At 39.8% G+C, this 14,992-nt stretch overlaps 1 protein-coding gene across 3 annotated transcripts; it reads right to left on the reverse strand.

The window, feature by feature from the left end:
- Nucleotides 1–1,855: 1,855 nt before the first annotated feature.
- OTULIN (OTU deubiquitinase with linear linkage specificity) lies at nt 1,856–14,865 on the reverse strand. Of its 3 annotated transcripts, none has more exons than XM_048311611.1 (8): nt 14,687–14,865; nt 12,886–13,215; nt 10,317–10,390; nt 9,609–9,703; nt 8,320–8,463; nt 5,974–6,099; nt 4,690–4,959; nt 1,856–3,469 (listed from the first exon to the last, which is right to left on the reverse strand). In XM_048311611.1, the coding sequence occupies exons 1-8, from the start codon at nt 14,830–14,832 to the stop codon at nt 3,275–3,277; spliced, it is 1,380 nt and encodes a 459-aa protein (XP_048167568.1). In that variant the 5' UTR covers nt 14,833–14,865; the 3' UTR covers nt 1,856–3,274. The 3 variants fall into 3 exon arrangements, with proteins under 3 accessions (XP_048167568.1, XP_048167576.1, XP_048167584.1); XM_048311619.1 differs by having other exon boundaries at nt 12,886–13,211; nt 14,687–14,746; XM_048311627.1 differs by lacking the exon at nt 14,687–14,865 and adding an exon at nt 14,503–14,604.
- Nucleotides 14,866–14,992: the final 127 nt, after the last annotated feature.

Raw genomic sequence — 14,992 nt, forward strand, 5'->3', positions numbered from 1 at the left:
AGTAAGAGAGATGAGAGGCAGGGAGGAAAGTACCAACCCTGTTCAGCCGACATGAAAACATGCCAATAAAATGGGGGATTGAGGTTTTTTTTCAATAAAAAAAATTGTATTTTTCAGACTGAAAGCCTGATGCTGAAGAGCACATGCAGAGGCCACCTACTACCGCCCCTGCAGTAGCTGACTGCTGCAACAGGCCAGAGGAAATGTCTCCCGTCAAAGATCTAGTGGGCAGGTGTCTGAAAACACCACCCCAAACCCCACAACTCCAAAAAGGGGCATATTGGGCAAACAACCCCCTAGAGGAGGCAGCTCACAATCACATTGTGTGCCTCTCCTTCCTCAGCATGCCACAACAGCCCTGATAAACCAATTTTTAGTCAGTCCTGACCAGTTCTTCAATAGCTCAGTACATTTCAGGGTGGTTTTTTTGCCGTCCCACTGACTTACATACAAGTTGTGAATAGGAGAACTCATCAGCACCCAGGCAGAAATGAAGGCTCTGGGGAAAGGGGAGTGGAGAGTCACCTCCTTTAGGAGGCCTCTACCATGCTGAACTTTCCCTGCTTCACTTGCAGCTCTGTGGAATTAATAACATTCCTTTTCAGTTTCTGAGATCTTGAAGTTCCTCCTCAAGAAATGCATAAATGAATGTATTCTTTGAATGTGTCTGGCTTGGAGCACATTAGTCGATGTCACAGCACAAATATTCATTGCAGCCAGCTTCCAGAGCATGCCTCCTGTCATCTCCCTGCATTAAGCAAAAAAGGGAGCATTCATGAAGTACATTTGGCCGTCTTCAGACAAAATCTGGGTCCTGTCCTGCCAGCTAGCATAGGGAAAACAAACGGCAATTATGTCCAGAAGAAACAAGATGCGGGAGCTGCACAGCCCACACTGTTTATATACCGGGGACACAACACGACAAGCTGAGCCCGGCACTCGATACGCAGCGCAAGAGCTCCCTCTCCCCACTTCCCTCAACGTCTACATGGTTCTCTAACCACGCCCAGCATCCAGGTGAGATAAAAGCTCCCACATTGCTCTCCACCCTCCTTCCCTAGCTCTTGATGAGAGGGCTGCTGCTGTCACACAAAAATACACTTGGCCAAGAGCTGGCCAAGCTTCGTCTCAGCTGTCTAAATAAAGGCAGTCTTGAATCAAACGCACCAGGTCCTGGGGAGCTCCCGCAGGACACCATCAGGCTTCTCTGAGCCACACCCAGCCTGAGCTTGGATAGACTGCCTGCTGCCAGCACCAGGTATCCATTAACTTTATAACTTACTAGGAAACAGAACAAAGGCAAAATAAGAGCTTCGTGTAGACAGCAAAAGTTTTTAGTGAAAAATACATACAATATGTGACTTAAGCACCTTGTGCCCAGTCCCACCTTCCCAGTTTAAGAAACAAGCCAATTATGTGAATTGTTTCCAGCCCTAAGGACTACAAACTCAGCCCCTAAAAAGCCTCTGCTTCAGAGGCTTTTGTCATACATTCAGAACCACTGCTCTAAATGTGTGACCTTTTTCAAAGGCGTGTTAAGTCTCAAGAATATATCACAATTAGATAATTTCAGTTAAATAAATCATAACTACAACTTTTTTATCAGTTGTGAGCTGCAAAAGTTAATTTATTTTTCCTCCTCTTCAGCTTTTTTTGGACAACAGCAATTCAGGGAATTATTTGGTTTTGCTGCCCATGTGCAAGCACCCAATAATTACTTCTTTTACACAGGTTACTATACCTCACGACTTTCATGAACAAACTAACTTCAACATGGATTTCAAAAACTGAAACACTGAAAATATAAAGCAAGGCAGAAAATAAACCGTAAAGCAAGAAACAAAATGCTGCCAGATTAATTTTTTAAGTTTATTTTTATTCCCTTGTAGCTCCCAGAAATTTTCAGTAACAAACTAGTTGATTTAGAAGGCAACAAAAACATGACAAATATAACACTTGAGTACATGGCAACCCTCATTAATGTGTTTAAAACACATTTTAGAACATAGTGAATGCATATTTTCATTGTGTATATTACCTTTCACAATAATGGTTAACAAATTAAATTCAACTAGAACAGGAGAATTTTGCATGCCACTTTCTCCAGAATATTCAAATGAGAAGTTTTTATAACCTTATCCCATTTACATAAGAAGGCTTTCTAAGAGAGGCCAAGTGACCTGTGTATGACCAGCATTTCAGTTAAATCAGTTTTCACTCTCTTGTTCCAAAAGTCATCTGTAGGATGTACTTCTACTTGAACCTAAAAGCTTCATTCTTTAATTATTTTTATAAGATTTGTAAGCACTTCCAGCATCTGATACATTCTGTATTCTTTCAGTTTAAAGCATCATGAATAACTAAGCAGAAACAGAACCTCCCACATCTCCACTCTTGGGAGGAGTAAGCTGCACCAGACATTTCCATCTGCTGCACTCCCTGGACAAATGAAAATCCTCATGTTCTCCAGAGCAGCTGCCAGAGAGGATTAACACCACAGGAACAATAACACGAACAGAAATGAAAGTTAACAGGCACGTGGCTATCTCCTATCAGCTGTCATAACTTAAGTGGGAATTCTGTGTAGTCTTTGAATTTGTGACTGACTATCAAACAACTTTTATACTCCCTTATCACATTTGCCATGTTCCTCTCCACGGGTTGAAAAAGGAAGAGCAGCTCATTTTCAGTGTAAGACAGCTGGCTTCTAAATAAAAGACACTAATATAGGAAAAAACATCCCAAAGCATTAGAAAACTTTTAAGTAATGTCTCTCTTATAGTATAAACCATGGCAGGCATTAAATTTCAACTGCAAAAGAATTGTATTACTTCCCAAGACCCAAGATTTGTATAAATGGCTTCTAAGCACTATTACAAATATCAGCCAAGACACTGCCACCTTACTTTCCCAGAAGTTTCAACTGCCATTATTTTGGGGAGCAAAAGCTTAGCTCAGCTCTTACCACAGAGCCTCACTAAAAAATAAAAGGAATAAATCTATAGTTTTGGCAATTCTATCCAGAGTAAGTCCTTCAAAAAAAAGGACTGCAGAAGCTTCCTTTTTTTTTTAAATAGAAAACAAAGCCATGCTTGCTGAACTTTTACTATTTAAGATAGTACCTATTTGATACTTTATTTCAGATGTCAACTTCCAAAACACAGATTCAAGTTGTTGTAGATTTAATCACACAGATTTTGTCACTGTCCTGTTTCAAGATAGCATGGGAAACCTCCACAAGCAGCATAGGTTTGTCTGCTGAAAAATCACTTGTTTACAGCATCGTCTCTTGGCACATTCTGACTGGAATATTATAATGTCTGTCATCTTCAGTTATGAGAGTCACCACAGGCCAGTCCTCCTCCGGGTCATTGGGGTAAAGTGTGATGAACTCATCAGTGCTGTACTTATAGAGTCGGTACACTTGGATGGTGTACTGCAGAGCATAAGCAAGAAGAAACATTTCCACCTACATTGGAAAAAATAAATATTTGTGTAAAATTCAACATACCTTCGACAAGATTTTTCCCATAAAAATATTAAACTAATACCTATCAGATGTAATTTTTCGAAGACAAAAATTATGAAGTGAGAAGGCATATACATGAACATCTCTCATTCAGTATCTCCATCATACACCTCTATGATACCATTCAGTTAACAAGAAAGTCTTCAGACCCACAATGGCATAGTAGGAAAATAATCCTAAAGGAAAACTACTTTACATAGAGTGTCCTACTGCCACAAGCAGGGAGGAAAGACATTCTCTTGTATCAATATTCATCCTGTTAAAACACTTAAAACCACACAAGAGCAGGTTTCAGGCAATGATCCTTTCATTCTTACAGCGTACTTTGAACCTTCCAGCCAAATAAAAAGAAAATGGAAAGCCCTTACAAAGCCTGTTGACAGGAGAAGAAATTCAGAAAAAGAAGCTGTAAAAAGCTTCTACCTTTTCTCCTACAGTGGCAAGCATATCAATAACAATTCACAAAGAATCTTACTGAAATAAACAAATCTAGTCAGCACAAAAACAGGCAACATAACTTCTTGACTGAACTGAGCAGCAAAAGTCACCAATGAATCACCTATTTTCACAGAAACAGCAAACTCTCTGCAGTTGTCAGATTTTTAAGATTAAAAAAAAAAACCAAAACATAATACTTCCATGTTTCTAGTATTTACAATTAAGTAGTGAATCCAATGGGACTTTTTTAAAATGGATGCTTCCAAAATCCTTCAGACTATTCAGCTCATTAACTACTACTCTTTTCGGTTTGGGGCTTTTTTTGTAATATGTGTACCATTTATGCTACGTATAAAGCCGTAACTGTCATTAGCTTATCCCAATTCACCACATGTATGTGCTACACGTTGTCTTCATAATTTGAGTATCAGCTGTTATCCTATTTTTTAAAAAGCTAACAACTAAGAGATCAATACAAGTGTTCTATTAATAGCAAACCCTATTTCCAAAGAATGCGACCTGCCAGCCACAAGACAAAACCTGGTGTTTCAGAGGAGGCCCTTTACAGACTCTCACTACAAGCCAGCAGTTCTAACATATTCTTCCCAACAAAAGGCCACACACTTCAGCCAGCCCAACAAAAGCTGGGTGATTTCTTAAACCACTTGAAGCTAAAATCTCCAAAACAGGAAAATAATGCTGTATGAGCAATCTCTCCTTACTTGTTCAAGGCCTCCACTGTGACCAATATGATTCAAGTGATTTTGCATTAACTGACAAGGGTTGCTGGATGTATCCCGTGCAAACAGGAGCCAGGAGAAGACAGGCACTCTCCTTCCACTTTTATCGGCGTTGTATAATTCAATGGCAGTGTTAAGCATCAAAAATTTCAGTGCTTCATAGAGACTATACTCCTCCTCTTCGTTTTTAAACAATTTATCACAAGCCTCTTGTTTCTCAAGGGGATCCTTTATTTCACTTATATTCTTCCACTAGAAAAAACAACAAACAAACCATCACACACAACACAAATGAACAGCCATCACCCTGCAAGAGCTGCAAAAAGCCACTTGTGAGTTGTCAGATGCTCAGCACAGGCACTCAGAATTTAGCTTATGAAGAGCTTTGTGCCTTTTAAAAAACACTCAAGAATATTTCCACAACTGTATCCCTATCAAGGTCAGGCTGAGTTAGTCTGATTTTGCTTAAATTGATCCACAAGCAAAGCAAAAGGAGTGGATGCTAGAAATTGCTGCAAGGTGGCAGAACAAATATTGTTGTGGGACAAGCATTAAGGTAATAACCTTTTTGTTTCCTGCACCATAAATCCTACATACTTCGTATTCTTTACATTTCTGTTACTCAGAATGCATATTTCATTCCAACCCTCAAACTGCTGAATGCAGTATTCCAAATACTCTTAAAAGCCTTCATAAAAAGAGAATTTGCACTCACAGTAAGACAGGAACAACTGAATAGTTTTTAACAGGTTCCAGTGTTCCAAGAGGGTGAAAGCATGGGGCTAGGTAATATAGTATGAACACTTAAGGGCACAATCATGTTTCTATGACCCAGAATAAGTGTATAAAAATGAACAAAAACTACTCCTTTGAAATTACTTAAGTGTTGTGCTGTGTTTTTCTTCCCTTAACCTCATCCAGACAGCAAAAAAATTTGTCCATAGTATAAATCATTCTTTCAATACAAGACATAATAGAGGAAAAGAGCTACTCTGTTACATTAATTTTTTCATTGAAATCTGTCTAATTAATAGTTTTCTGCAGAGCTGCTTGCAAATTAATTCCAGCATCAGGCTATTGCAAGTAGTGAAAGACCAGATGCCTGGATCTGAAAATATGCTCTTTACTTGAATTTTTTGTAGTATACATACAGAAAAGGGACTTCCACTACTGAAAGCATCCTTACGATAAATTCACCGAATTCAAAAATCTTTGTCACTTTTCTTATTTTTAAGTGATGAAAGAATATACAAATACTTTTCCAACCTTTTTCCTTAGAAGTATTAAATACTCTTTTATTTCATCACTTATTTCTCCCATCTTCTTGCCAGGTTTCTGTTTTAGCTGCCACTGCTTGATCCAGTCATACTTGCTCAGCAAGTTTTCAGGAAGCTGGAAGTTGAGAGAAGAAAAGGCAGCTTAAGTCAAAAGTCTGAAAAGGAAAAGCCACCAACCTGCATATTTTATTTTTTTTTAACATTTTGCACCTTAAAACCATACGTCAGATGTCCTTCTGAAGAGATGTCACAGTAAGATGACCATAACCAAACACAGCTGGGTATTTATAATATTTGTTGGGTAACAGTCTGAATGCTGGTCTATTACTGTTTCCAGATCTAACAAACACACAAGCACTGGATAATCACCAAGTTACTCTTGCCTTTTTTTTTTTGTTGTTTTGAGGTTTGTTTTTTTTTTTAATTAAAACACTCCCCCACCAGCAGATAGACGACAGTTAACTGTGTTTGAAAGTGTCCCTGAACCAACAGAAGAGGATCCATCAGATCCACCCAGAAGTCTTGGTGGACTGCAAACTACTTTGTCCAGAACTCACGAACTGTTTCCTTTTCAGGGAGCACAATTCAAACACTCTGAGACAGGTTTTTTATTAAAGAAGAAAACAACCTGGGAATTAGCTGATGAATCGGATCATGTTTTAGCCTCAGAATTGCCTCTTTTACTGCTCATGTGCTACACCTGCTCAGTTCAGAGCTTTTACACTTCCCTTTAAGGACATCCTGGCAGTTGCATGTCCAGTTTTGTACCCTCATCCATTAACCCATCTTACTGCTAGAACTGCAAGAGCAACTTGTCTCTCACAATGGATTAAATACTTGCCTAGAGCAGCACTCATGCCCCCAGCCACTACCAGCCCATTTTCAGTTTATTAGGACTCCAAACCAGTGATGTGTTCTCTTTAGTGGCAACAATATGTGTCAGATAGGCACAGACCTTCCCCCACCCCAGCCAGACATCTTATGCTAAATGGACACAAAGAACTAAATAATCAAAAATTATATGCCAGTAACTTCTACAACTAGAAACGTGCATGTAATCACCATGTTAAATTAAAAACAAGAAAAAACAACAACAGTTATATTTGTACTGCCAGCTGTCACCATACACATTTCTCTTACATGCCTTCTGCTTTGATGCATAACAATTTATCATTTCAGTTTGTCTTGTAGCTGTACAGCCTTTTCAAAAAAATGTTAATTATCATATGACACTTTCCTCGATGAATCAGTAGCAAAAAAACCATGAACATCATTAAAAATTTCGAAGTACATAATTTTTAAAAAGTTTGCATGCTCTTTAAAGGAGCACTGGGAAACTACATTCTTTAGTCTGATAATGTGGAAATGGTTGAGAGCTTCAAGAATGTGTTTTTTACAAAAAGGAAAGCATTTTGCAATGTACTTGCAGTAAAACACTTCATAGAACTGTTTTTATCAGTAATTACAAAAATATAATCATTAGGCGTTTACTTAACAATGACAGTGGCCAGAATGAGAAATGTTCAGATTTCCTCTAAAGTTATACAGAAAGGCACTGTGCATCAGACGTTCACCATTCCAATTCCCAGCAGCATCCTGACAACTGGAACCATACTCCTCTCAAGTGGCTCACTTTTGTACAGGCAGCTTCTTACATGTTTGTTCCATGTTCACCAATACCATCAAATGGACTTTGTTAACACAAGAAAATTTCTGGAATATTCTTCTTCTACTTGTAGGAAGATCCCTGCTTTTCTTACACATCACAAGAAAATCATCACTCCACAAGAACTGTTCTTCATGTCAGGTTGGAGTTGCTCTTGCACTTATTTTAAGCAACATTTAAGACACAGGTAATTACACATTCTGCAAAGCCTACAGCATCCAATTTGTTACTCCACTTTCTAGAGAAACCATATAAGGCACAAAGAATAGATATTATAATTTTGAAAAGCTGGGGGTTTCTCAAATGTTAGAATAAATTGTCTGTATTTTTTGTTATTGCCAGCTGTCTTGTGGAAAACCTCTTACTGCCACACTACATGCAGTAAGAAGAAACCAAGAGGGCAAGATGAAGACAGACAAGACACATTCCAGTCAACACTACAGTAACATTTATACACATTATAAACTGGAAACCAAGGGCACCTGGACTCAATTCCAAATTGAAAGAATCACTGTGCACTAACAACAGTCTTGAACACTACTACTTCTCAGTTCAAGGATACTGAAAAGTGAGCATATATATCGCATAACAGAGAAATGGGATCATAAAATTATCAAATAGGTTAGACCCAGTATTACTCTACTGTCAGAAGATCAGCTTGACACATACCGTAGTAAAATCCTCACTCTGCAGCCACCTTGGTAACTGGGTAGCTTGGCTTAATGCCTGGAAAAGAGTTGCTCTGAAGGCACAATAGTTATCACCTCGTATTCTCCTTATAGAGGCAAACTTCTGAGCAACTGCTTCATAGCCCTAGAAAAATACAAAATCCAAAGAACATTAAATCATTAATAAAACATTTTAAGTATATATTATCATCCAAATGCTAATGCTATTTTCAAAAAAAAAAAAAAAAAAAAAGAAAGCTTGACACACTAGCCTTTTTGGAAGTTCAAATGCTTTTATGTCACAAATTATGCTTTGAAAAAACCAACTTAGTTCTGCTGAAAAACAAACAAAAAACTGAAGAAATCTAATAGATAGTTGTTTGATGTATTTGTTTGATGACAGAACATAAACATCATTGAAATATGGGCAGCTAACTCATGTAGATTTCCAAAAAATATCAAACATCACACACACAAGACTACACATCATGCTTAAAAGAAATTTCAGCAACAGTTAATGCTACTTACCCAATACATGTCACACGTAGTTTGTTTCTGCCTCAGGGTAAGTTTGTGTTTACGCTGAAATATCTTGACACTTGCCTCAGCACATTTGTTCCCTCCCTGCTGTTCCCATACACACAGTTGTAGCAGAAGCCACAATGCTGAAATGCAGCTTCTGCAGCTCAGCTACCCTGGCAAGGGCCAATGCCCTGTGTGTCTGTATTTCTCAGGGCAATCTCCTGAGAGTGGCATGGGGAGTTTTTGACTTTTGTAAGGTATTTTTTATGTTTACTCACATATATCACTAAATTTTTCAAGCAACAAAACAACTTTGCTTTATTTTCTACCATTCTAGCTCAAGATTAATATAAAAAAATTAGTTCAAAAACTGGAATAAAAAAAATCTCAGGAAAAATTTTTAAAAACCCATGCAATTCACCAATTTCAGCTACCTGCCTTCCACCTTAAATTTTGGTCATCTGCTCTGCACTTCAATAGTCCACAAAATTAGCATTTTATGTCCATAAATGAAATATAAAACTTCAATTGAAAGCAGTAACAAAGGACAGTATTCAAATCCCTAAACTATGTGCAGGTAGCTTTACTGAAAACACATTTGGAATGAGAACAAAGAAAAGTATCTGCCAGTTGTAAACCACTTATAAGACCTCACAACATAAAACATTGCTACAGCATTTCCTGTCTTAAAAGATTGACCCCATAGGAAATAACGTAGCAAACAAAAACGAAGAGCCTAATACAATTCAACAAAAATAGAACTGCTACCTTTCTCATCCTTTTTGCTACTGGTGTATTTCCTCTCCATTCTTTTCTGCAATACTCCATGATGTCCATTTCAGGTGAAACACTTAGTTTATATTCTGTCAAAACAGAACATGCAATATTATAAAGAAAACAGAACAAGGTAGAAAGCACATCAAATTTCTAAATATGCTATCACTTTAAAATAACTTTAGTGACAAATGAAACTGGCAGCACAACCTGTAGCTACTAAGTCATTATTACTATGGGAGGGGATAAAATCTGTTTGCTCTCAAAATGATGTGTGAAGAAAAGTAATGATGTAGTTCAACAAGATAGAGAACACTCTGCTCCTCTCTTCTGCAAAAGTTAATTGGCAAAGAGGAGAAATTAGTAAAGTACTCTTCATTTTCTTAGCAAGCAGAAAAATATTTGACAGAAGCTTCTCTTCTCATAACATAGACTATGTGACTGCTTTCCAAAGAATTCACATTAACTCGTAAAGTAACTACAGAAACACAGGGAATGACATACTAAGAGCAATTAATTTTACAGAGAATTGATCTTTTTACGAATCAAACTGTACAATGCACTCAGTCATAAGTAACTGCTATTGAACACAGACATCTGTGCACAAAAGTCCCTGGAAGAGAGGGTGTCAGGACATCACACATCAGTGCTACAGTGAGTTGCAATACTGTATTTGAAACTTCACACAAAATTCGATTGTACCTGATGAGTTTGTTTCACAAAGCAGTATTTTCTCTCTCTCTATTTCTTCTTCATCACGATACATGTCCTCCTCACTGCAATAAAAATCAACATGTACCTCATGTAACACCACAAACCTTACTCTCTTTTTCAACCTCTTCCCCTCTTTACAACTCAGGAAAGTATTTAAGTGTTTCTACCATTTTTTTTTCCAACTTAATTTGCTTTCCATCTTACCCATTTTCATAGAATCAACACTAGCTCTCAAAAGTAAAAAAAAGTTTAAAAAACCCTGTCAACTGCTCCCCTCCAGTATCTGTCACTAGGTTGGTAATAAATCATTGCCTGAATTTCTCTTCTGTGGTTGAATGGCTACTACAGTCAGTCCCTTCGTATTTCTGTATTTTACAGTATAAATTTGCAGAAGACACAAGCCAACATGTCTGTTTGCTGCATATACGAATAATGCACCCTATGCATCCAGCTAAGAACACGTTACTCAGCAGAGCTTTGGATCTACACACCACTGGGACTGACTAACCTGCCTAGTGCTGAGCAGAATACATGACAGAATACAATGAAAAGTGGCCAACCACCTGCATTTAATTTGAATGTTACTAACTCAAAGGAGAATTTCCACCATAATCCAAACTACGTCTTACATACTAGCTGAAATCCAGAGAAACATTTCTTCCTCAAATAATATGGGCTTTTTGGCCAAGGTACGTTGTCATAAGAGTAAAATACCTGTTATCTGAGCCTATATACAACATTCTGAAGTCAAGCTATGACCATGAGAGAGGAAATTACGCCCTACAAGAATACTGCACAGATTAGCATCTGCAGCTTGGATGTGAACATTACTGTTAAAAACTGAGTTCCATAGAATGTTCAAAAAACTGACTGCAAATTGCACATTCCACTCCTGAGAGGCATTTGTCATATAATTACATCTAGCAAATAAACTTCTAAAAAATAATCACAGCTTCACAATTAAAATACTTGAAAAAACATATGTCACCAGATGTATCAGTATCATTTAGGCTTACCACTACAAGAAGTTTACATTGGAAGTCTGTTTTTCAAAGAAAGTACGTAAGCAGAAAAAGGCTGCACGGTTATTATTTACTGCCCACTACTATTAGGAGCTTCTAATCTACTCCTCAAGAACACCCCAAATCCAAACCACAGTCTGCCTGCAAAAGACTAGGAAGAAATTAAGGCAGTGACCCTGCCACATCTTACACCACTAAGAGAGGACAAGCAATTAGGAAGACTGTGAGAAAGAGTTTCATGTAGCCAGATGGAAATTGGATTACTTTCATTAAACTTGAAAGGACGGACTACTAAATGATGGCTCTGTATTTCTTTTTCTTTATATCCAAACCAGCTTACTAAACCCATCTGCATGTATTTCCCTTGAGAAAAAGAAATCTTTGGTATAAAGACCAATGTAGGTTAATACCAGGAAACTAATCTACTGTACTCTCATATAAAACTGGTTTCGTTTTCACGCGCATGCCCAAGTAGCTGCTTGAAATATCATTTTTAACAACGCTAAATAATTATTAATTAAAAGAGAAACAATAGATACAGTAGGTATTAAACACAGTACTATCTGACAAGAAGAAAAGTCATAGAAATACTTGTTTCAAGTCCATATTCATGTTACAGTATGATACTGGACAAAGCCTAATTTCTCAGCAGAGTTTAAAATCCATTAAGGTTTGTCAAGAATTTCAACAATACTTAATAACCTTGAAAATACTATGAAAAAACCCACACAGTATTTGACAGCAGCATTCTCTAGCGTATCTTCTCTGTAAGCCAAGTATTTAAAATACAAAGCAACAACCTCCCACTCTGAGCATGAAGAAACCTGCTGCTACAAGGGATCCCACAGGGATGTCAGGGCAGGGAAATTGTTCCTTCGCGATACAGCCTTGAATAAATTCAGCATAAGATGCAGAACAAGAAGAAGTGCTCAACTGACTAAGTTAGTGAGATTACCCAAGAAAGAGGAAGTTTGGTGTAAAGGAAGCAGTGTCATGCCCCTTCTGCAGATATTATTAAACCACCTTCTTTCTGGGAGTTGACAAAACAGAAGCAGCCACAGACTAAGCAGTCACATGACAGATTAACATCCAGAGTAAACAAGGTACTGCAATTCAAGAGAATTGTTTTGAAAGCCAGGTAGCCAAGAGGTGCAATCCATCTGCACAGGCACTATCATTCCAGAGACTAAAGTGTGTCATAACACTGTTGTAGCACAGCAACTGTTAAGTAAATCTGTGGAAAAAAGAATGTGGAAACTAAAGCCTTTCCCCATTAATGTTCAGATAAATGATAGATTTGACAAATATAGTGAAAATAAAGTAAGAGGTGAAAAAGAATGATGAAGTGAAAACATGCATGCACAAAAGAAAAAAATAGTGCAAAGAGTTGCATGCAAATACTTAAATTGTTGAACTAGTTAATGGGATTTTGCTGAACCAAAGATAAAAAAATCAGAAATTTACCTTAATGAACTGAAAGTACCCTCCCCTTCTATACAAAAACTGTTAATATATTTTAAAAAATTAATCCTTACCTCTCCTCAGATGACTCCACTGCTGAACAATTACTAGTCACAGGTACATACAGTTCACAGTTTCTAGGTGCATCCTGATCCGTCACAGGAGATTTACTCATATCTCTCTTCTCAGGTCTCCCACTACTTCTGTATACATAGTCTTGTCTTATTTCTGATGTATTTTGCTCTTTCTGGCCTGCAGCTGCATTTGCTGAGACAAGTTCCTCAGAAGCAACACCAACTTCATTTGTATGCTTCACCAGCTGTGTGGGAACACTCTCTTTTTTCTCTTCTGCACCTGCAGAAAGGCTGGTTGGTTCTGTCATCCACCCTTGAAGATTATCCTGGCTTTGAAGAATGAAAAAATATATGAGGAGTTTCTCTCCCAGAACAAAAGCACATGTTATAGGAAAATTACATTATTTTAAGAGTTAACGTTATATTCAGAGAATTCAGAGGGTACACAAATTATTCAGAAACCGGAAGAAAATCCAGAACAGTTTGGTAAAATAAGACAGCACCCAAGCTATTTTCTAACTCATTCCCCTGACCATCATTTCTTACCATGGCTAAGCTGCACCAGTTCTTCAAACACAAGAAGAACTAGAATTGGTGCCCTGATTAAACACCTGCTATCCTTGAGGTGCCTTACAAACTCACCTGAGTCAACTCATCCATTGCACCAGGATCACTGCTTAGCGCAACAATCTTTGTCTTTCCAATATGATGCCCAGGGTACCAAGACAGGATGTCTACAATCCATTCTAGCAAGCTCTCCAAAGGTTTAGGATTTGTCCAAATACAGTAAATTTTCAGGGATATTTATCCTAAGTTGACAAATAATGCTCCCCAAAAGTTATGGGTTGCTTGGCAATTGTCACATTCATGTTCTAGACAAATAGTGGCTATCCAGGCTGGTGACCTCAGAGCTCACGGACTTAATATCCACTCCATAAAACTTAAAACTGCACACCACATTTCTATTTCTAGGTTAAAGCCTCCAACCTGCATTCTATCTTCACTTACTAACATACAGCCCTTTGGTATCCGAGCCCTCATGTATACCAAGCTGTCCCATAGCACAGAGCTCTAGAGCTAGAACTCTAGCTCAGGACTAGAGTTCACAGAACCACAGAATGGTCTGGAAGGGACTTTAAAGGTCACCTACTTCCAACCCTCCTGCTGTGGGCAAGGAGACCTTCCACTAGACCAGGTTGCTCAGAACCCCATCCAGTCTGGCTTTGAACACTTCCAGGGATAGGGTATTCACAACTTCTCTGGCAACCTTGTTCCAGTGCCTCACCACTCTCACAGTAAAGAATGTCTTCCTACTATCTAATCCAAACCTACTCTCTTTTAGATGGAATCATTCCCCCTTGTCACTACACGCCCTTGTAAAAAGTTCCTCTCCATTTTTCCTGTAGGCTCCTTTACGTACTGGAGGGCCACAACTAGATCAAAGCCCTCTCTCTTCCAGTCTGAACAGTCCCAAGTGTCTCAGCACTTCCTTACAGGAGAGGTGCTCCATCTCCCAACCAGCTTCGCAGCCCTACTGGGGACTCGTTCCAACAGGCCACTGCCATTCCTGTGCTGGGGCTCCCAGAGCTGGATGCAGCACTGCAGGTGGGCTCTCACCAGAGCGGAGCAGAGGGGCAGGATCTCCTCCCTAGACACCCCTGACCACGCTCCTTTTGACGCGGAGTCGCACGCCACGTCCCGATTTCTCCCGTCCCCGCTCCTCAGGGCAGGAAGGCCCAGGCCTGGCACAGCATACGGCCACCCGTGCCCGCCGGCGCAGCGCAGCCGAGGGAGGCCTCACCTTTCCGCCGCGCTCTGTCCCGCCCGGCACCGCTCCGAGCCGCCGCCCGAAGCCGGCAGCCCCCGCCGAGCCCCGGGGGCCGCTGCCGGGCCGGGCCCGAGGGGAGGGCGCGGAGCTCGGCCCGGCCGCCGCCGTTCGCCGCTCATGCCGGCGGGGCCCCGGGCACGGCCGCCAGCCCCGGCCCCGGCCCCGGCCCCGGCCCCGGCCCCGGCCCCGGCCCCGGCCCCGGCCCCGGCCCCGGCCCCGGCCGAGCGCTCGCCCGGCCCCTGCGCGGCCCCGCAGCCGCTTCCGCCCCGCCGGCCGCCG

This window comes from Corvus hawaiiensis, chromosome 1 (assembly GCF_020740725.1).
Source record: "Corvus hawaiiensis isolate bCorHaw1 chromosome 1, bCorHaw1.pri.cur, whole genome shotgun sequence".
Classification (NCBI taxonomy): Eukaryota; Metazoa; Chordata; class Aves; order Passeriformes; family Corvidae; genus Corvus; species Corvus hawaiiensis.

What these genes read in the sequence shown, in the direction of transcription:
- OTULIN (XM_048311611.1), bottom strand. Translation starts at nt 14,832, where the DNA reads ATGAGCGGCGAACGGCGGCGGCCGGGCCGAGCTCCGCGCCCTCCCCTC. An exon ending in TAGCAAAAAGGATGAGAAAG is followed by an intron (nt 8,464 to 9,608) that starts GTAGCAGTTCTA and finishes GTATTTTTCTAG; the next exon opens with GGCTATGAAGCAGTTGCTCA. An exon ending in ACAGTGGAGGCCTTGAACAA is followed by an intron (nt 3,470 to 4,689) that starts GTAAGGAGAGAT and finishes TTTCCAATGTAG; the next exon opens with GTGGAAATGTTTCTTCTTGC.